Source organism: Amphiura filiformis, chromosome 8, assembly GCF_039555335.1.
Source record: "Amphiura filiformis chromosome 8, Afil_fr2py, whole genome shotgun sequence".
NCBI classification, from domain to species: Eukaryota; Metazoa; Echinodermata; class Ophiuroidea; order Amphilepidida; family Amphiuridae; genus Amphiura; species Amphiura filiformis.
The window spans coordinates 64,840,647-64,857,083 of record NC_092635.1 but is presented as its reverse complement, the minus strand read 5'-3'; the positions used below and the strand labels follow the sequence as shown (position 1 = coordinate 64,857,083).

Below are 16,437 nucleotides of genomic sequence, written 5' to 3'. Positions count from 1 at the left end.
TTTAAGTTTGACACACAAGTTCATCCAGGCATTCAAGGCCCTATCACTGAACAGTGCATATTTTGAAGTTCATTCAACTCTTTCATCTCAACATTTTCTTATAGTTGGCAAAAATAATGTTTAACATTTTAAATATGAAATAGGTTCTTATTTTAACTGGCTCACAGGGTTATTCCCGGGCGGGTTCTTCAAAAAACAGTAATTTTATACATGTTATATGGGGATGTACCACACAGAATCATGCTGACTTTCTCTATTCCTATTACAGGGTGATTTAAAATGAACTGTACCCAAATTCAAAAATTAAAATAAAATACTTACCGACATTTAAATAATTTATGTTTGTAAGCTATAACAAGCTAGTATGTTTCCTATTATTGGTGAAAAAATCATGTCTGTACCTCAAATGGTTTTGAAGAAAAGTACATTTTTATAAAACACACCAATTTTGTTACTGCGGTAGAGAACACAGATAAACTTAGTTCCATGTGTAGGTCTAAAAATGGGATGATAAATTGAAAATGCGATATCTTCTGACTAAAAGCACTTATTATCAAAATTTCTATTACAGAACACTTATTACTGCTTTCTATGATAGTTTTTTGATATGTACAATCTCCGCGAATATATATAAAAAATGGGTAAAGTTGGGTACAGTTCATTTTACATCACCCTGTATAGAAGTAATTTTATAATAATTACAAACAAGGAACCAAATTATATTGCAGTTTTACCAAAGTAATTTTATAGCTATTTTTTAGAAAAAGCTCCAAATTGTGATATAAAATTGGATCGATTGAGCCCATGTTTATTGGTCGAGCTATGAGTTTTAAAATATTGGACGAGACATGGTCGATTCCAATATTTTAAAACTTATTATTAAATTATAAAAATATATTTTAAAATTCATTATTATGTTTTGGATCCAATATTTGCACACACTTGGATTCATTAAACATAATAATGTTAAAAATTGGGTGTTTGTGAAGACACAATACACAAAATGTACCCAATTCATGAAATCCGGGGCACTCCCATATATTGCCATACGTCATGAAAAGACCCTGGTATTTTTGGAAAATCATACACCCAATGACCCCCTTTATTGATCAATTAGTCCTCAAAATTGAAATGTTGTTGAAAAAAAATAAATGAGTTTGTCTATTTTGTACTGTAAAATTGGGTAAAAAGCTATTTTTGGTTGTTAATGATGTGAAATTTTGGGCGCTCCCATACAAAAATCACCCCATTTTTGACATTGCCAACACCGATTGTCCCCCTTTTTCTGAAAATTTCTACGCTGATAGACCCCTAGTTTTGTACACTGGTGGGCACATGTACGTCATTTTCATATTTGAGTGCCCCCACCCGAATCTGCCGAGTTATTTCTGCTTTTCTCTCCCATTTCATATGTAACAATGAGATTGAATCCAACCAAGTGTACAATGGTTGCCATGACAACATGTTGACGAAAGTAGCCATATATGTAGTTGACAACGAGTTTAGAGTTAATAATATGTGCCTGGCTATTTAATAATGGGGAACTGATACTGATTGCTCTATTTGCAATAATATGCCATTGTCAATATTGAGATTTGAAAATAACTATAAACATGTTAAAGTAGCTTCAAAACTGAATGATCAGTTAAATTTGAGTAAACTAGAGCATGTGTCTGTTCAAAAGAACCCTTTAGAGTTTGGACATTTAAGATCAAGCCACATATTTTCATCATGTTAGAAGATGGTTTGTTAATATACAATATGTGGAACAAGCAATGCACTACATACTGTCACTTTTGGTACACAAGAAAAAGCATTAATTTTGTAGATTTTCTCACAATAGTAAATAGAGAAATAAAGAGGCCATATCAACACAAAAGGAAGCAGGTAAGAATGAGAAACAGGTGATGACTTTATACAATGATGTTGGCCTAATTCATTATAAAGTCATGGCAAGTGGCAGAGGATGAAATGCTTACAATATTAATAAAGGTAGAAAGGGCAACTTTTCAACAAAATAGTGTCACAAGAAAATGAACCAAATTGCCGAACCTAAGCATTCATATTACTTTGATTTCATATGTTGATTTCTGTGACTCTGTTGCAGTTTAAAGCAATGTTGCAACATTTGCTAATTTCAAAATTGTGATTTTGTAATGTACCTTGATAAATACCCTGCAAAAATCAAGTCTTTACACTGTCAAGTCTGTGACCAAATTTGACATTCTTATAAAGACACTGAGCAATATGATTGTAATATTAGTCAAAAAAATATGTGATGTTCATAACACTATACCTGCATGGCATTTGGGATATTCATAACATATTAAGTTGACCAACCTCAGCCACGTTTGACGGATTCACACGCATTGGCAACATAGGCGCTGGAATTGAAAAGTAATTTTCTCAAAATGTGAAATTTTTGGATATTTTGCACTGTAACATAACTCAAAATCTCATGTTCTGACTTCTGGGCTCATTTGTGGTGGATGGTCACATGTTGGACAAGAGGAAATTTAAATCCAATTTTTGCTAATGTTGAAGAAATACAAGTCATACACTCTTAGATAGCGAGAACCAATCAGAGCAAGCGTTAGAAAAATCCAAACCATGCATTGATTGTGTATAATGTGCACTCTGCGTACTACGCGCAGTGCTTTCACATGCGTTCGCGTCGCGTAGGCTTGATCCATTTTCCGGGCGGGTTGATGCATTTATATTTGGTTCTATTTTCCAATATTTTTAGTGATAATTTTGTTATAAAAACAGCAAATATCATGTGTTTGTTTTCTTCTTTTGTATGAAATAGGTTAATGAAAGCGTATTACTAGTTGCTTGAGAAATTAGACAAAATAATGCACTGGCGCTGATGTTGATACGTCTAATGCACTCCCACCGTCGGGGCTCATGCATTAGACACATCAACATCAGCCCGCGTGCATTATTTTGTCTAATTTCCCTCCCAACAAGTAATATGCGTTCATTAACCTATAATCATATCAAATGTGACACGATCTGGTCCATAGGGGCCAAAGGCGGTGAATTTGAAACTGAGAGTAAAAAAATATATGGAGTAAAAAAAACAATAAAATACATGGATTAAAAAAACCAATAAAATACATAAGAAAATAGACATCAAAAACCTTCATAACTTTAGAACCAAGTATGCTAGACCTTTGGTGTTTTCAGTAAATGATAACCTATTTTATGTATAATGTAATAATTACAGTATACTCAATTTTCAAAAATGTTGTTTATTCCTTTGTCAGACAATATTAATCACAGCCTCAATTCTATTCTATTAACGAACTCCTAATTGATTATTTATTGACCAATGGTTGATCTTTTTGTTTTCCTTATTTAGGGTGGACACCGGCTAGAGCTGTTACATCCAACAACTGAGGATGTACTGTACTCACTGACTCCAGCAAACCAATATATCTCTCAAGATGATAATACGTAAGTCATACAAGCAAACGAACAAACAGACTTCTGAACCATTTTGGCACTGTACTAATGTTATGGAAAATTTTAGTTTGAAAAAGCCGAAATTTCTGAAATGACGGCACATGAAGCCTTTTGTGCAGGGACAAGATTTCCCTATTATTGTAGGCCGCTAAATAATGTGCCGAGTGTTGAAAGCAGAAGCGAAAACGACCACTTAATGTTTATCCACTGCGTATGGGTGTCTGAGGGGGATCTTCCCCCTGAGAAGTTGGTAGATTTTGTAAAATGAAGCACCTTCATGGTCCGATTGACGCCATTTGGTACATCATTTTTACACTATTCATATTGCATTTGGGCCATAACTCAATTTTCAAAATTTTAAATGTGATCCAGTAGTCTATTGACACCTTATAAGAATTGAGACTCGCGATTACTAAAGCATGCATGGATTGATGGTAGCCTACGCCTAACCCCCAATCCCCCCACCACGTGTATGCGCCTGATTTTTCGACACACGCAGTTACAAAAGCCGAACAATTTCCGCCTTATAAACTGAACAAACTTTAGTATGGATGCAAATCCCAGGAGTGTACATTGATACAGATCCTACTCCCACATGTAATTTCCAATTATAAAGTGATACATAAATTGGTACATGCACCAAGTTATTTCTTGTTGTGTGTTGCATTTACCATGTTTACAGAGCCACCATGCAAGAAGTGATGATCCCATCAGATGCTCATGGACCCTACACCATGCGTCTCCTGAGACAAGCTGCTGAGTGGGACGGTAGATATTACTTCAAGAGCTGTGCTGACATTCAAGTTGAGAGTAAGAATATTGAGAAAATTATTGTGGTTTATCTAAAGGCCACTACAGACTCTGAGTATTTAACATAGAATATTTGATGTAACATCTCTTAATCTAGTCCCATTCTATTTCCAGCAATGTTTAAGTTCTAACGAAATGTTTAATGACGTAAAATGGATAATATGTTATGTTGAGTATCTGGTGGTTAGATATTATCAATTTTACGTCATCAAAGAAAGATGTTAGCAAAGCACATCGTCCCACAGCCTTTTGTTGAAGCTCAAAGACATGTACAGTCTCTCTAAAAGACAAAACCGGTATGTATGTACGACACAACTGCAATTTTTTTCATCTGTGCCCCAAAATTTTTATTTTGCCCCCCCCCCCCCACCGACCAAGAAAGTTGGCTACGCCCCTGCCTGATGCTCTGGTATAGAGAAGGTGTGAATGATAAATGAGGGGATTTTTAATCACCATTAGCTTGAAACAAAATGCATTAAATCTGAAACTTTCAAGATGTACCGTGTGCATGCGCAACATTCTGTGAAGATTCTCTCAAGAGACCTGCAATGTTCAGACTGTTTGCCTGGGGGGGGTCACTCCCATTAAGGCCCGTACACCATCTGCGATAATCAACTTTTGAAAAGCACCCTAAACAAGGATTTAACCCTTGGCTAAAATGATACCCTAAACAGGTAACACGCGCCCTAAACAGGGATTTTGTTTAAATTTCATACCTTAAATTTCATTTCCATGCGGATCAGCAATTGCAATTTTGCTACCCTTTTTTCCAATTTGTCATGTTTTTGACACCCTAAACACGATATGCGCGTATCGTGCCTACCCACGAAAAACTACCCTTTTTACGCGTTTCATTATCGCGGATGGTATACAGGCCACAATTAGAGTGACCCCCCCGGACTGTTTGGAAAAGATTTGACCAATAAAAATCATCAATCAGAACTCATCACAGATGCCCTAAAGTATCGATCATTTACTATAAATTCTGACTCGATCAAAATTTAACAGACAGATTTTGCATTTTGCAAAGGACACATTCTGACAGGACACAAACTTGCTTTAATTTTGCCTAATAATGTGATGTTTAAACATATTTTCAGATACCACGATGTGTAATACTAACATGGATTGCTCAGGAAATGGAGTCTGCACTAGTGGCATGTGTGTGTGTAATCCCCTTGCATTTGGAGACTACTGCCAATATCAAGGTTAGTGCATGTACTTGTAATTCATTTGGGTGCCATCTCATACCCCAGTCTTGGGCTTGACCTTCCTGTACTATATCAACTCGCAATGGGTGAAAACTAGTATAAAGTTGAAGCTTGCGTATAAAGCGCACATAAGTCATGCAATGCGCAGTTTGTGTGGCCGACTGAAAAAAATACCCTGTCATGATGCAGTCATGTCTACAGTAGAACTCATCTCGACCTTTGCAGGATTAAACCCCATTAAAAGCTATTAAACCAAGATAACACTCATTGAAGCAGCTCAACTGATTAAATCAGATCTTCTCTGGTTGTGAACAAGTGTCTGTTTTCAATGTGCGACATCGCAATAAAGCTGGTATTTATAGCTTCAGTTGGGTAACCGATTATAAAGGAAACGAAAGGAAACAATGGTATGTGTACTTTTGTTCACGAAATGAGACAAAGACCTGCTTTTTGTTAACCAGCATTCTTCAAAATGAGCAACATAATGATTGTTGACTTAACACGGTTTGGAAATAATTTCTTCATATTTTTGGTGTTATCTGTCGCTTACATATCAATTTTTAAAGAAAATTTTGAACGTAATTGTTGTCTGCCGTCGACGCCAGTGTGGATAGGGCTTATGGGTGTGGCAAAGGAAGCCAAACAATGGAGTCTATTGTATTGATACACAGAAAACATATACAGCTTTCACACATGTAACCTATGCAGTTTCCATTCAACCACCGTCTGTCATTAGTTTTGCAGAGAAACTGATTCATCTTTTGATCAAGTTTTTCAAGAAGTTCAATCAAAATAAAAAAATTGTTTTTCAAAAACACAGGCAGTTTTTGGCTTCACAATTATGGTTAAATCTTGCAGGTGGTGGTTGGAATAGGCATGCGAGTCAATTAGTCTGCAAAGTAATTGGGTTATTCCATTTAAAATCCACACACTCCCCTGTGGATGATTTTTGAAATATCTGCCACAGGGGGAGTATGAATTTCAAATGAAATTAGCACATTACCCAGTTCCATTTGAATTTCATAAACCCTCTGAGAAAGATTCAACCTGAATCTTCCACAGAGGGTGGGTGAGTTTCAAATGGGGCTGCCTAATGTGCTCATTCCATTTGAAATTCATACTCCCCCTGTAGTAGATATTTCCAAAATCTTCAACAGGGGGTGTGTGGATTTTAAATGGAATAGCCCATTATATGCTTTATAATAGGGAACAAACAATATTTATTGGCAGAGGAGGAATTTTGGAATTTACCAGGGACAAGATTTTTATTTTTGAAAAAAAAATGGTTTCCTTGATATAAAGATAAATTTATATACTGGTATTTAGGGGGGAAGGTAAATGCAAATTTCATCCAAATATTTTTTTTTTAAATGACATTACCCCCATCATAAATATATATTGATGGATCCCTTTCCTTAAAAAAAGCCATTTTTTGCCAACTTGTACTTAGGCCAAAAAAAATTGTTGTGTTGCCCTCAACCAACAGACCCTAAATCCTGAAAAATCAGGGTCGGCATTTTTTTTTTTTTTTTTTGAATGATGATTTTTACAGATTTGTTCAAAAAATCAATGTTTTTCACTTAAAATTAATATTGAAAGACTAGTCTTTAATTGATGTCTAACAGGTATCCAGAAGTCAAAATTGACAAATGTCCCCTAATTGATTGAAGAAGCATTATTTAATATTTGAGGGGATTTTTAAAAACTGAATGTTTAAAAAAAAAAAAAAAAGAAATCCCGACCGTCCGATCCAACTTTCCCATTTTCCCACTTGAGGACAACACAACAATGTTTTTTTTGGCCTTATGTATGCATTATTTGTGGGAATCATTACTAAAATGATGCTTCATACATCACACAAATTCTTGAAAGACTAAATTGACACCAAACACATAAAATATCAGAACATACAAGGGTGTGTATAACTGGACATGCATATTCTGACCTCCATTTGTGATAATTTAATCTAAAAGTGATTGGCGATAATGAGCAAATATAACTCGGGGGTATTATTATAGGTATTATTTCAATATAAAAGTTTAGAATGTTTATTATGAGCAGAGAAGATCATCTTCTCTGTTATGAGGAATAGAGTTCATAGTGTTTCAATATTAGGTAGTTAAAATGAATTGATACAGTTATTTTGACATAAGGCTCAGTGGCGACGCCGGGGATGAGCGGGCAAATGCCCCTCCAGTCAGAACTCTTGCCCCCCCCCCAGTAAAAACCCAAAATTACACAAATTGCCAGTAAAAACCCAAAATTACAAAAATTGCCACTTTTTGCTGTAATTTTGTGCAAAATTTGTTGACTTTGCCCCCTGAAATTCACTTTGCCCCTCAACCCCCGAAAAACAATTCCTGGTGCCGCCACTGATAAAGCTACTGACAATCGATCTTGAGTTTCCCGTCACATATTTTCTGAAAACAAGTGAGGTAACTTTTTCATTATTCATTATTTTTGTGACTTTCATTATATGACCAAATGCAAGTGTAAAATGTGTTGTATATTTACCGCACACTCAATCCAAGATGTTATTTTTGGAAAATCACAATAATGAAAGTGAGGGTCAGAAAATGAAGTGAGGGCGCGTGATGGGAAACTCAAAATTGCACAGGATAGGCATGCTGCGTTTTTGATTTTTGAAATGACTACAATTTTACATTTTAAGCAAGAACGTGATATACGTAAGTGACATTCTACCATAATTTGGCAATAGATTTAATGAAAATTTAAGTTACAATAGGTTTTGTCCATGCAATTAAGTGATCATGATCCGGCCAGCACTGATGCAAGTTTTAAACTTACTCACATATTATGGCATGAAATGTTTGCATTTCGGTCACTTGAAAAAACCCAGTGGGCATTTAATAGAGGGGTGTTTATTACAGACAATATGATAAATCAGATTGTGTATGTAAATTACAGAAATTTTCCACACACCCTCCCAAAGATGACATTGGGATTTCCCACAGCTTTCCCCTCAATATTGCTTGGGAATTCCTATTATGAAATGTTGAAAGAACATCCCATTTCCCATCCAGATGCACATCGGAATGTAAAAAATTGAGAATTCCGATCACTTTTTGGTGTAAATGCATGTAAATCCCAATTCCCAAATGTACACTCTAAATATTTGGCTGGGAAATGCCATTGTTATGTTATGGGTGGGTCGGGAAATCGCATATAATTTTGCAAAATCATTCATGGGAAATCCCTCATTTTGTTTTACATTTAACTTTGTCACCTTTGGGGGTGTGTGGAAAATTTCTGGAATAGCCCAATATACCATTATCTATAGAGCTCTATAGCATTTGGCTCCAGCATTGGGCTATTCCAGAAATTAAAGGCTCTACCCCTAAAGAAGACATGGGATTCCCACAATTTTTCACCAATCTTTGCTCTGGGAATTTAAAAAAAAAGGTTATTATTCTCAAAACTCTAAAGAAGACATGGGAATTCCCAAGAAAAATTCCCCTTTTTAGGCTTGGGAATTCCCAAAATATTTGGCAAAAATTTGCCCGTCTTCTTTAGGGACGCTGGGAATTCCCAATATTTTTTAAGCATATTTTTTCAAAATTCCCATCTTTTTTTGAAAAAAATTTGGTCTGGGAATTCTTAAAAGCTGTTATTTACAGTGAGCCACAATGACTTACCAATTAAATATTCATTTGCATATTTATACATTTGTATTTCTCTTAATTAGATGATTGTGGCAATCCAGGGGATTGTAACAACAATGGTGTTTGTGTTGAAGTCTCAAGAACCACTTACCCACGCAGACAGTGCTTTTGTGATCAAGAACACTTTGGTCCAAAATGTGAACATAGTAAGTGGTATATTTATCTCTTGATATATAGGCCTAATATATTACTGCTATTTATTTACATACATGCATGCATACATACATAATATGTGTAGCGCTTTTCACCTATGGACCCTAACCAATAATTGAAATGGTAGCCCATGTTGGTGGACAGTCTAAGATGACAGAGGGACAGGTCTCTAGTTTTAGTTCACAACTGTTCATCACTTGTTTTCTTGTATGTGAATTGCCCCGTACGTGGAGGCCTACTGGTGGACAGAATTTGATTTAAATGATGAGTGATGTTGTATTATTGCATACGGTCTAAAGTCTCAGAGTGCTGCTATTTATGGTAAGTAGGCCTATCAGAATCGGTTTGCTTCCTCCACATTTGGCTGTTTCGGGTTAATCCGTCATAGGTTAACCCCCTGAGCACTACCTACCGATCTAACATTGCCTCTCATTGGTTAATACATGATATCATCACTTTAATCACCAATCAGAATGGAGCTTTGCAAATAATTCACCCCAATGTTTTTGTGTGGTGAAATTATTTTAACAGTGTTGCTGATTGGTCCAACTGATAATGAAAACTTCTTTTTGGCCAATCGGCAGGTAGTTCTCATGGGGTTAATACCCTACTGTTTTGAAACAGACTTTATGGTTTATTTACCCAATTCTAAATACACCAAGGGGAGAGCAGAAGTCCAAATTAAATCCATACATGTTGCTATTCCCCCAAGTCAATACTTGTTGAACCAATAAGTTGAACCCAAGACCTTAGACCACTGTCATTAAATAGTTAGTCTTAAAGCTCCTCAAATTTTGAAAACCTAATGGGGAATACAGTTTTTCTTTCTTCTTTAAAATTTTTTAATTTTATTGTCCATGCATGGATGTTTTGTTGCTGTCATTTCGTGTCGGTGTCGAATTCGGATCCCGAGAAATTCCGTCACACCGGACATATCAAAGCAAGGGTTTGGGCCTGAAAGAATATCCCATGCAACATTTTTAGTGTTCAATTTTTTATGCAAATACCAGTCTGTTTTGTTCCCATTTTCTCCAATTAGTTTCACTTTGAGGATGACTTGTGCTGCTGTGGCATGTTAGATCTATGATGAAACCATGCTTAACTTCATGTTCAGACTATCCAAGCAAATGTTGTGTGTGAGACCAAAGAACGCAGGGTAGGCCTACCAGCAAAAATAGTACAATGTGCATAAAAGAATACGCATGCAAGGTTTTACTCACTGGTATTCTGTTTTGAATACTAGGAGAATTTCTGGATTTAGGCTATCTTTTTAGCTGACGATGTCTGATGTGGGAATTTCTGGATTTAGGCTATCTTTTTAGCTGATGATGTCTGATGTGGGAATTTCTGGATTTAGGCTATCTTTTTAGCTGACGATGTCTGATGTGGGAATTTCTGGATTTAGGCTATCTTTTTAGCTGACGATGTCTGATGTGGGAATTTCTGGATTTAGGCTATCTTTTTAGCTGACGATGTCTGATGTGGGAATTTCTGGATTTAGGCTATCTTTTTAGCTGACGATGTCTGATGTGGGAATTTCTGGATTTAGGCTATCTTTTTAGCTGACGATGTCTGATGTGGGAATTTCTGGATTTAGGCTATCTTTTTAGCTGATGATGTCTGATGTGGGAATTTCTGGATTTAGGCTATCTTTTTAGCTGACGATGTCTGATGTGGGAATTTCTGGATTTAGGCTATCTTTTTAGCTGACGATGTCTGATGTGGGAATTTCTGGATTTAGGCTATCTTTTTAGCTGATGATGTCTGACATGGGATTTTTTTGGTGAGTGTAATAAATGAAAAATAAAATAAAATGGAAAAAAATGAAATGTTATGCATCCAGCTAGAATAAAGCGGGCAATTTTACTAATGCTCGCGGGACCTTTAAGACTAACTATTTAATCACAGTGGCCTTATGCACAATTATTAAGCTATGCTCTCCTGTGTTAAGTGTTTTCTACTAAGTAATATTTGATATCATGGGTCAAACTGGGATATTTAACTAAACCTGTTCTTATATTTGCATAAAATTAGATTAAAATTTCTCAAGTTGTCATTTCTTTACAGAGAATCCTTCTGATTTTGTGATGGACGTGAAGACAAGTGGCTATATGGAACGTATGTTAAATGGAGACAGTGGGGATTTCATCTTTCGATACAAGATATTGGAGGTAAGATGGCTGAGGAAACTGCCATGGAGATAGTGGTCCCAGCAAACATTTTTGTAACATTTTCAGGAGTGTGTACAAAAGTTGCACGGAAAAATATAAATGTCACAAGTTTTCCAAAAATATTTGAACATGATGCTATAGTTTTGAAAGGAGATTTTTTTAATACTTGTAAAAACAATATTTTACAGTAAAATTTTGACAACATTTGAAAGACAATTACAGAATCATCTGATGCTATCTTCAGTAGATAACGGTGTGCATTGAGTTCATTTGATGCTATCTTTGGAAGATAGCTGTGTGCATTGAGTTCAATTGATGCTATCTTGATGCTATCTTCAGTAGATAAATTTGTGCATTGAGTTCATTTTATGCTATCTTCAGTAGATAGCTGTGTACATTGAGTTCAATTGATGCTATCTTGATGCTATCTTCAGTAGATAAATTTGTGCATTGAGTTCATTTTATGCTATCTTCAGTAGATAGCTGTGTACATTGAGCTCAATTGATGCTATCTCCAGTAGATAGCTGTGTGTATTGAGTTCATTTGATGCTATCTTCAGTAGATAGCTGTGTGCATTGAGTTCATTTGATGCTATCTGCAGTAGATAGCTGTGCATTGAGTTCATTTGATGCTATCTGCAGTAGATAGCTGTGTATTGAGTTCATTTGATGCTATCTTTGGAAGATAGCTGTGTGCATTGCATTCATTTGATGCTATCTTCAGTAGATAGTTATGTGCATTTAGTTCATTTCGTTGGTCATATCACATACTGACATATTTTTGAGAAAATTGGTATATTAGTTGAATTATGTTCTACTTAATATATTCACCAAAAAACCATGCCTCAAAGTGGCTTAATTAGTAAGATATTAATTAATTTAATTATGTCATATTTACAAAACCTTGAAATGTCTGCATCACATAACAACATATTTACCGATCACCTATACTGCGCAAGCCCAGTATATCGTATCTGCAATTTGAAGAATTTGCCGTTTCACATACTGACGTATTTGCGCTACGTATTTGCGCTACTCTGTCATTGCACAGCAAAATTGCTGTTTTGTCCTTTTCACATACTGACGTATTTGCGCAACTGCTTTACATACTGACGTATTTGCGCGACGTATTTGTCATTTGAACGGCGAAATTGACATTAGTCCATTTCACAAAGTGCATATTTTATTTAATATTGATGTTTTACAGAATAAGTTATGCTCTGATAGTGTTAAGTGAATTATATTGAAAATATGGTATATTTACATTACTATTAACCTGGTTTTAATCGACAATAATATTTTAATTAAGATTATGCAGCAAATGAAAATCGCTAGATTTTCAAGTTCGATTTTCTCGAAATGCGTATTTTGCAAATATGTCAGTATGTGATACGGCCGACAATTTGATGCTATCTTCAGTAGATAAATTTGTGCATTGAGTTCATTTGATGCTATCTTCAGTAGATAGCTGTGTACGTTGAGTTCATTTGATGCTATCTACAGTAGATAGCTGTGTGTATTGACATTTGATGCTATCTTCAGCAGATAGCTGTGTACACTGAGTTCATTTGATGCTATCTTCAGTAGATAGCTGTGTGCATTGAGTTCAATTGATGCTATCTTCAGTAGATAGCTGTGTGTATTGAGTTCATTTGATGCTATCTTCAGATAGCTGTATGCATTGAGTTCATTTGATGCTATCTTCAGTAGATAGCTGTGTGTATTGACATTTGATGCTCTCTTCAGTAGATAGCTGTGTACATTGAGTTCATTTGATGCTAACTTCAGTAGATAGCTGTGTGCATTGAGTTCATTTGATGCTATCTTCAGTAGATAGCTGTGTGTATTGAGTTCATTTGATGCTATCTTCAGTAGATAGCTGTGTACATTGAGTTCATTTGATGCTATCTTCAGTAGATAGCTGTGTGTATTGAGTTCATTTGATGCTATCTTCAGTAGATAGCTGTGTACATTGAGTTCATTTGATGCTATCTTCAGTAGATAGCTGTGTGCATCAAGTTCAGTTGATGCTATCTTCAGTAGATAGCTGTGTGTATTGACATTTGATGCTATCTTCAGTAGATAGCTGTGTGTATTGACATTTGATGCTATCTTCATTGTGTTGTTTGATGCCACAACACACTACAGTTTATTTCCTGTTTGAAGATAGCAACTAGAACAATTAATTCAGGCGGCAAGTGCCATGATAGAGAGAGAGAGAGACGGCAAAACCGCTCAGCCGTATGGCATTTTCCATACACTCGGTTAGTTTTGTGGGGTTCATTATCAAACCCCAACGGTTTTATAGCTTGTATTAATATTATTTATTAACATAGGCCTATTTGGGTTTTTTTATATTTTAAGCATTTTAAAATTTCAAAATAATCCCATTCAATTACACGGTTGACAAAGGAAATGTACTGAATTTAGAGAATTAGTGGCGCTCACCACCTGAATTAATTGTTATTTTGATCTTCACAGGATTTGGAAGAGATTGAGGTAGTTATGGACATCAAAGGAAGCACTTGGATGGCCCTTGGTTGGCGACCTATGGGTAAGACTTATGAACACCATGAGAACTACCTGCCGATTGGCCAAAAAGAAGTTTTCATTATCAATTGGACCAATCATTGTTAGAATAAATTCACCATGCAAAAAAATTGGGGTGAATTATTTGCAAAGCTCCATTCTGATTGGTGATTAAAGTAAAGATATCATGTAATTGACCAATCAGAGGCAATGATCGGCAGGTAGTGCTCAGGGGGTTAAATAATTTGGGTAAATTGTTTAAATATTTGTAATTATAGTAGTTTTATCTTCTCTAAGAAATTTAGACCACAAAGATAGCACATTCTGTTTAGAAGTTACATGATTTTAAAGGAAAGAAGGTGTTTTTACACTTTTTATCATAACGCTGGATCAGTAGCGCACCATTTTCAAAGCTCTATTTTGCTACAAATACTTTATGAGAATGATATGCTGAAAATCATGGAAATATTTCATTTTTTCATTGCCTATTTCTCCATTCATAATATATACAAATGTTCTAATCAATATTTATTCGTTGAGAGTAATATTATTGACTTGAATAATTTAGGTTGGGTGAAAGAAGTTTGTATATCAACACCTTCCAGGGCGGTAATTTAAATTGTAGTATTGCGATTACTTAGTAGATGGTGTGGCAGAATGGCTATAGATTGTAGACAGTGTAGGTTATGTTAGATCTGGTGTAAGTTTTCCACAGTATTCCACACTTCAGCGTGCATTCACAGTAAAGAATCACTGGCTGACACGAAGCTATGGGGAAGTGCAGAGAAGATTTAGAAGACAGTTTCCAAGCGCAAGGAGTATCCCATGCAAACATGCTACAACTTGCAATGTTTCAAAATTTGATATGGGCAGTTACAGAATGGATTCATCCCAGGTGTTTTAGTTCATTCAAGATAGGGCTTCACCTTGTAAGGCAAGTACTTCAGGAACTATCTTTCTAAAAGCATGTTTAAAGCAATTTTATGTTTATGTAGACTGAGGTGAGATATTGAAGAGCATGTATGCAATAAATAGTTCAAGCAGTGAACCTATTCATCTTGTGTTGTGTAAGTAAAACCATGATTACGACGATCTTTGTTTAAATGACAATAGCTCCCAGATGCATCGATCTATCATCTTCAGATTATTAGATCAATAAGTTAACATATGCCCCTTTCTATTTATAGTTCAAGAACTATATTAATTATCAATTATCGCTCGTATGTATGAATGATACCATATACTACTGGGTGCACGGTGGCCGAACGGAATGGGCTCCGACTCATAATCGAAAGGTTGCTGGTTTGAGACCCGGGTGTTGTGCCCTTGAGTAAGGCACTTTATCTCCACCCAGGTGTATAAGTGGGTACCAGCATTCATAAATGGGTTGTAGTGAAATTCTATTTTAAACTCTGTGTATATTTACATTTTTATTTGCTTATTATGTGCTTATTGATATTATGAAATATGTTCTAAACTCATTCTCCTCGTCGCTTCATATGTGCCTTTGTCGTGCCTCCTCGTTTGCTTTTTTTGGCTCATGGGCAGCGGCGTGGATTATGACATTTTCTTTTTGTTTATATTGTTCTGTTTAAAATTTTGTTTATTATTTAAAAAGAAAAAAAAAAATATAATGTTTTTGTTAGGCCCTTAAATTTTCTTTGTTTGTAGCTTAAGATATTTTATTCTGTTTTTGGTTGTGTAAAGCGCCTAGAGGCATTTGCATTAGGCGCTATATTAAATCTGTCTTTATTATTATTATTATTATTAAATGCTGGGAAGGTAACAGACTCACTGTGGAGGAGGTGTGGTGATCCCCCTAGAGCATTAAACATTACATGGAGGAGTCTGGTCCAATCGCCAATGAAAGAGAGATGGGCACTCCGATCACTATTTATACAGGATCGTCTCCTTTACCTTTACTTTACCTAACTTAACTTTACCTACGTGTACACAACCAATTTAACTTGATTACGTGTACACAACCAATTTAACTTGATTACATAATAGCATTAGCATAAAATAAATAGACTAGGGACACTGCCAAATCATGCAAAAAAGACGGGCCTCTTAAATTACAGCAAAGGCACACGTTTAAAACGTCTGAGAACAACAAAAGTACATAATGCATAAGTCTAGTTTTGGAATAAACACTAGTCTAGGTCGTGGGTATGCTTTTGGTATAATTTGAGACTTGTTATTCAAATTAGGTGGAAATTGGACGTCTTTGAACTTCAACAATTTTGTAGCATCCTCTTTTTATGACATGTTTCAGTAGATTTTGTTTGTTTTATTTCTTCTTTTGCCTGGGTTACTCATTCAGTGGATGTTTTAAGGTATCCTCTGTTCTTCCATGAGGCCCATGATATCCACAAAAGAAGCTTATACCCAAACTTTCAGTTGATTCCGATT

At 35.6% G+C, this 16,437-nt stretch overlaps 1 protein-coding gene across 1 annotated transcript in view; it reads left to right on the top strand.

The window, feature by feature from the left end:
• Window positions 1-16,437, top strand: part of LOC140159355 (uncharacterized) — a 73,347-nt gene that overhangs the window by 23,670 nt on the left and 33,240 nt on the right. Inside the window, exons 3-8 of the mRNA XM_072182801.1 lie at window positions 3,365-3,459; window positions 4,151-4,278; window positions 5,379-5,486; window positions 9,196-9,318; window positions 11,393-11,496; window positions 13,978-14,050. Of these exons, the coding sequence (XP_072038902.1) occupies window positions 3,365-3,459; window positions 4,151-4,278; window positions 5,379-5,486; window positions 9,196-9,318; window positions 11,393-11,496; window positions 13,978-14,050 (631 nt within the window). The remainder of the gene's footprint in view (window positions 1-3,364; window positions 3,460-4,150; window positions 4,279-5,378; window positions 5,487-9,195; window positions 9,319-11,392; window positions 11,497-13,977; window positions 14,051-16,437) is intronic.